The sequence below is a fragment of the Triticum aestivum genome, chromosome 6B (assembly GCF_018294505.1).
Source record: "Triticum aestivum cultivar Chinese Spring chromosome 6B, IWGSC CS RefSeq v2.1, whole genome shotgun sequence".
Lineage (NCBI taxonomy): Eukaryota > Viridiplantae > Streptophyta > Magnoliopsida > Poales > Poaceae > Triticum > Triticum aestivum.
This window is the reverse complement of record NC_057810.1, coordinates 35247718-35254543: the sequence shown is the minus strand read 5'-3', so window position 1 is coordinate 35254543 and position 6826 is coordinate 35247718. Positions and strand designations below refer to the sequence as shown.

General features: G+C 50.7%; 1 protein-coding gene across 1 annotated transcript; it reads right to left on the bottom strand.

The window, feature by feature from the left end:
• Positions 1-1283: 1283 nt before the first annotated feature.
• On the bottom strand, positions 1284-1915 carry LOC123133327 (uncharacterized). Its single transcript, XM_044552824.1, has one exon. The coding sequence runs from the start codon at positions 1873-1875 to the stop codon at positions 1465-1467; it is 411 nt and encodes a 136-aa protein (XP_044408759.1). The 5' UTR covers positions 1876-1915; the 3' UTR covers positions 1284-1464.
• Positions 1916-6826: the final 4911 nt, after the last annotated feature.

Here is a 6826-nt window from a genome sequence, read left to right as displayed (position 1 = left end):
TACATCCCCTCCGTGTAGACCCGACGCGTCCGTTTCCCCCCTCCAGGTGTCGGCGGTGACGCCATCCGTGAGGGGGGCCACGCCCCGGAAACGCGTGCCGCCTCTTCGGACATGCCACAACACCACCCCGCATGTATGAGGGGTCGGTGCGACGCTCTAGTGGCATTGCTACCCCCAGGGCCCCCGTCCCGCTTAACCCTGGAGCGGTTGACCACGAGATCTAGCCCTTTGACTTTGCACGGACGGGCTTCGAACAGTGGACCTCTCCACCCAGTTGTGTCAGGTCAGCTCAGAGGGACACCTGGGAGAAACATCCTGGCCAAACCGATAGCTACATCCCCTCCGTGTAGACCTGATGCAGTCCGTTTCCCCCCTCCAGGTGCCAGTGATGGCGCCGTCTGTTAGGGGGGCCACGCCCCAAAGATGCCTGCCGCCTTTTCGGACATGCCACAACACCACTCGGTTGTGGTAGGTCATCCCATAGAAACACTTGGGAGCAACGTCCCCTCCGTTTTGACCCGATGCGGCTGTTTCCGCCCTCCAGATGCCGGCGGCGGCGCCGTCCGTGAGGGGGGCACACCGCGGACGTGAGGGGGTCACACTCCGGAGACGGGTGCCGAGCGTTTTCAACCACCACTAAACTTCTGTGGGCATAGCTGTTTTTTATTTTAATAAAATATAAGGACCTATATTCAAAAGAACATGACGGCACATTATTAATGTGCTCGAAAAAAAATACAATATATATATATATATATTCATAATCTATGGAAAAAATTACAAACTACATATATATTCATATAATACATAAAAAATGCATAAAAACATATGTAAAAAGAAGCATGTAAAAAAAATAACTATGCCGATGGCATTGCCGTCGGCATAGAGACGACAGGGTTTTGGTGGGCGCAATGCCGCGGATCGGTGACGTGGCGCCTATGCCGACGGCTGTCGTCGGCATATCTACGCCGAGGATCGGTGATATGGCATGCGAAGATATGCCGACGGCCGCCCGTCCCGACCGTCGGCATAGGTTCGACGACCTTAGCCGCTGGTCACGGCCGGGGTCTCCGGACCCACACGTATGCTGGCGGCTGATGTCTGCGTGTCTGCTTCTAGGTCGACGGTCGTTCTGTGCCGATGGCTGCCGTCGGCGTAGATCAGTGTAGCCCGCGGCCAGGATAAGCCGACGGCCAGGACTAGGCTGTCGGCATAGCTCGAGGTAGGCCAACGGCTGCCGTAGGCATAGTTCTGGCCGTCGGGGTAGGACAGTTTTCCGGTAGTGAACCAATGAAGAAATATCTTTATACACAGGAGTAGGGCTGAAGGGCATTTACAACTTTAGGGATCGAACGCCTCGGAAAAACAACTTTAGGCACAAAAGAAAGAAAAATGAAGGGAAAAATAGTCGATGCAACCTGCTCCTCCACCCTCAACGCCATGGCGGAAAGGGGAGAAATGGACTCAGAGCTGCTTGAAGCCGAAGCGCATGAGCAAGAAGCAGAGCCTTCCCACCACCACCACGGACTCCACCAGCCACATCAGGTGGTACACCACCTGCTCCCACAGGACGGCCAGCGCGTTCACGCGCGACCGCCACCGCAAAAGGGCCAACAAGAAGGCGCTGGCCCGGGACTTCGAGTGCGCTGGTGGCGCGCCGCCACCAGTACTGGTATCGTTCCCACTCCCGCTAGGCGCCCCGCTGGAGCTGCTCCAGCTCTTAGGCGCCGCCTCGCTCGGCAGTATCGGCTCGGACGCCCCGATCTCCTTGCTCCGGCGCCTGGCCACCCCGCTCTCCTTGCTCCGGCACCTGGCCGCCGACTTCCTCGGCGTCGTACGCTTCCGTATCCACTCGGCCACCTTCCCACGCGCCATGAAATCAATCCAAGCTGATTGAACGAACGATCTCGACAGGATCGAGTGAGTCTCGGTTGCTTCTTGTTGCTTGTCTAATACAGCTCTGCACTGCACGTCTGACCTCCTCCTCGTCTCGCCCGAGCTTTATATGTTGCGACGCCAACGCGGTGGGCGAGCGAGCTGACGATGCCGCCAGTCTGAGTGCGTGTAGACTACGTAGTACCTACAGGTTCATGGATGGAAATGGACAGGAAGATGCGAAAACAAACAATAACACGAGCTAGACAGACGATTCCAGGTCAAACGGAGGCCTGGTCGATCAGTAAACAAATGCCTGTTGAGGCTGACGGCTCTGGGGTTTGCTTGGAAGATTCTGATCTGGAAAACGGCTGGAAGATTCTGATTCTGATCTCAAATGTTGGATTAATTAATTAAGATGTCTCGTTAGTTAGTTATACTTAGTTTAGCTCCCCACGCATTTTTTAGTTTAGCTCATTATTGCAGAGTATATGCCGCCGTGGTGCTCAAATCTGAATTCTTAGGTTGGTCAATTGGTTCGTCATCTCACCCGTACTATAACATTGTTTGTTTGACACTGATGATGACAGGAGGGATGACGTTAAACATGCAAGTGGATAATTGTATGATTGTCCTTTTTTGCTTCTAGAAACTCATTGTTCTTTTTTGCTTCTAGAAACTCAGCGTTGATGGGAATGAGATGATGCGATGCTACCGGTTACATGTGTGTGTCAACGGGGAACCACATCATGACAGCAAGGTGTTGATTCCGTCAATTTTGTGTGTGTATGTGAAAGAGAGAGCACCACAACTAACAACACTTCAAGGGAGAGGCGACGCGATTCGTTGGGGCCGAGGGTTGACCGGTCTCCTCTGAGTTCAACAAAGTTACACTGAAAGTGAAAACCAAGGCCTTCCTGGATGTGGGATGGCTGTCCAACTTTCTTCGTCGCCTTGCTCTTCAAAATGGTGATTTGATCTCGTATCTTTTTTTTAGAACGAAGACGCCAGAGACGTCCGGCTTTAAATTAATAAAAGACACAACATAGCAGCATACTAAAGATTAGAACATAGTTTGAACAACACGAACCACACCAAGCGAGAATCGGCCCCAAAGATAAGGTGCGTTATAAGGCTAAAGGAGCAAACAAAAGAGCTGGCAGGCTCAAATGGAAACACTTCCAAAAGGGCTGCCCCTCCCTAGGTAGCGGCGGCGTCGGGCGACGGATCTCTGGCCAACGAGTAGACGGAGCGGAGGCGGACGACCGCGTGGCGATGTAGATCAGCGTCCTCATGTCTTTCCAGCGGAGCCCACTGCTGTAAGAAAATGATGCATTTATAAACCACGTCAGCGGGGTGAGAAGGAAAAACACCCTCAACAGTAAACTTGTTGCGAGTGCGCCAGAGAGCCCACAACACTGCGCCGCGCATGTCCACAAGATACGGTGAGGGGAGCCGTGGACCGAGGACAACAATGACACTAGCTCTAAGCGGGAGCGAGGATCCCAACTAACGCCCGCCGCCTCCCGGACCGCACTCCAAGCGAAGCGTGCTAGAGGGCATCGAAAAAACGCATGATCCGCATCTTCAGGGGCGTCACACAGCGCGCAGGGACCTGAAGCCGTACCATTGCGTTTAGCTACATTAATGGAGGTGGGGAGGCGATTGTGGCACAGCTGCCAGAGAAAGACCTTGATTTTAAGCGGGATGCGAGCCTTCCAGAGCCCCGTTGCAGCCTGGAAAGCCGGGCCGCTAGTTGATTGGGATCAACGGCGATGGCATAGAGGTCAAGAAACTCCGACCAGAGAGGCTGGTGGCCAATCCAAAGGTCGAGCCAGAGTCGCATGGAGCGACCGTTTTTAACCGAGAACTTCGCTCCTCTGGCGAAGTAAGGTTTCAGAGCTTGGATGGAGTTCCAGAAAGGGGACCCGTTGCCTACGGCCTCAAAGAAATCCCCCCCTGGGAAGTATTTGGTGCGCAACAGGTCCATCCAAAGGCGAGTCTCGCCCCGAGACATCCTCCAGATCCATTTGCACATGAGTGCGATGTTCATCAACCTCGAGTTGATGATCCCGAGGCCCCCCTGGGCTTTGGGACGACAAACCGCCAGCGACTTAACAATGTGGTATTTTCGTTTCGTCCCTGCCCCTTCCTAGAAGAAGAGAGCCCTTGGGGTATCCATTTTGGTGTGAACCCCGTTCGCCAACAGGAACAAACTCATGGCAAACATAGGCAAGGACGAGAGGCTGGAGTTGGTTAGGATTAGTCTTGCCCCTGAAGACATGAATCTCCCTCTCCACGGGCAAACTCTACCCGCCACCTTAGTGCAGAGAGGGTCCCAATCTGAGATGAGGCACTTTTTCTCAGTTATTGGGAGGCCAAGATAGGTAAATGGTAACTTCCCCAATTTGCAGTTAAGCAGGTTAGCTACACGAGAGCCTTTTGTCTCCTCCATCCCTATGGACACAACTTCACACTTGTGAAAATTGATTTTGAGGCATGACATAATCTCAAAGCACAACAACACCGCCTTGACCGTTGCGATGCTGTGCGAGTCAGGCTCAAAAAGGAGAAACGTATCGTCTGCATACTGCAGGTCCGACACACCCCCCGAGATCAAGGTTGTGGTCACTCCCCTGATGTGGCCAGCAACGCGGGCTTGATCTAACATGGCACCCAGGGCATCTGCCACGAAGTTAAAAAGCAATGGGGAGGCCGCATCCCCTTGACGCAGCCCACGTTTGTTGCAGAAGAAGTTCCCTACTTCTCCGTTCACCGCAATCACAGTTTGGCCCCCCCAAGACCAATTGCAAGCCAGGCCGACGAGAAGCCTCTATCCAAGAGAACTTGTCGCAGAAAATCCAGTTAACTCGATCGTACACCTTCTCGAAATCTAGTTTCAGAAGGATGGCTGGGTGGTGCGAGCGTTTTAGCGAGTGCACGATCTCTTGCAGGTCGAGCGGCCCCTCCAAAATACTGCGGCCTTTGATAAAGGCCGACTTACTCCTACTAATAATGCGTTGAGCTACCGGAGAAAGACGCGTGGAGCAAGCTTCAGCACAGATTTTGAACGGAACATTAATGAGAGCTGTCGGCCTATACTGCCTAATGCTGTCCGCACCACCGGCAAAAACTCTGCTCCTTTGTAGGTAATTCTTTGTTGTAATGCATAGACCTAGGAACCAGACTAAAACGCCTTGAGTAAGGCATGGGTCCAGTGTGGGTCACCCCTGGTGGCCCTGTGAGTTGTAACACTATAAACTTAACTGTTGTACTACTTCTGCCCCTCAAGTTCAATGAAAAACTGCGCTGACATATTTGGTGGCTTGAGCTACGGGAGTTGTTTACCGCAGCCTGTTGGTATATTTGGTGGCAATGGAAACATTTTGTGCGGGGTGAGGAGGTGGCCTCTCCAGTGCGAACGGCCGTAGCAGTGGCAGCCCTATCTCTTAACTATGCCCGTGGAGCACAAACAAAAATGACACCAAAAGTGAACACCTGGCCGGGGTTTTTCGCTGGTCAGATAGTCATTAACGTCGATGCGTCGTTCAGAGAAGGAGATTATGCAGGATCTTGTGGAGTGGTCATCCGTGACTATCGTGGAAATTTCATGTCTGCAGCGACAGCAACACTCGATCATGTACCTGATGTTGAGACAGCTGAAGCTGCGGCTATATTAGAAGGAATGAAGCTAGCAAAGGAAACAGGGTGCCATAATGTCATAGTAAGATCAGATAATATCACGGTGGTGGAGGCACTCAAGCTGAATGGAGGCTATTCTATGGTGGCAGCGCCGGTGTTGGATGAATGTCGCAGTTATTTCGAAGATTTCGGGAAGTTTACTATTGAGCATTGTATTAGAGAGTCGAATAATGTAGCTCATGAGTTAGCATGTTGGGGTCGTGCCAATAATCCATCTCGATGGGTTCATGACCCGCCTGTCTTTATTGTAAATCTTTTGGCAGACGATGTTGCTATCCTTTGATTAATAAAGTAAACTTTCCTGTCAAAAAAAAACTGCGCTAACAACTTTTTTGTCAAAAAAAAATTCCGTTGTACGCGCTAGTTTCGTACGTGGTCTATGCTACACCGAACAAAGTATCAATCTTTATTCAAGATGGTGTGTATGCGGCTGGAGCGGATGGGCAGGGTGGTTTTCACCGAACATGGGTGACAGCGTAATCTACGGATCGGTCGACCACCTCCTTAGACATAGGCATAGTGTTGGTCTTTTACCACTTTATTTGTGCTAATATGTTGGGTTTTTTTTTCTTCCTTGTGTCATACTGTCCGTAACGGCTGTGTGCACTCTAGTTTTGCGGCCAGTTGTTACTTATTATACTTTGTATCCGCTTGATGCTATATTTTAAATTAATAAAAACGCCTTTTATCAAAAAGTTCGCTGCCACTGCCATGTCTGACTTCGATTGACAACTCACCGGCCGTTACTTTGGGCCGGGAGTTGCTCACGGCACACCAGGATGAGTGCTGAAAGAAATATGCCAACAATATACCCCAAAACGTGTATGTGTGGTTTATGTTTATATTAATAGTTGGGCAACTTTTTTAGTGAATAGTCGGGAAACTTTAGTATATGGGATTGGCCTTGTCCAAAAGAGAAAAAATCGAAGCTATAATGGAGGAAAAAGCAAAGACAGAAGATAAAAATCCAAAAGACAAGATATGCACTTCCAAGGAATGGGCCGCCACTGAGCTGCTAGGCTAGGCACCGTCTGTGGGATGCAACGGTAGTACTCCCTCCATCCGAAAAAACTTGTCGACAAGCTTTTTCGGACCGAGGGAGTACACGACAAAGTGATTCTCCTACATGCTTCCAACTATCAATGTTTTTTTTACTCTCTCGGTTTTAAATTACTTGAAATTCTAGATTTGTCCTAAGTTAAATACCTTCAAATCTGTCACCTACAACACCAAATTCGTTAGATTCATC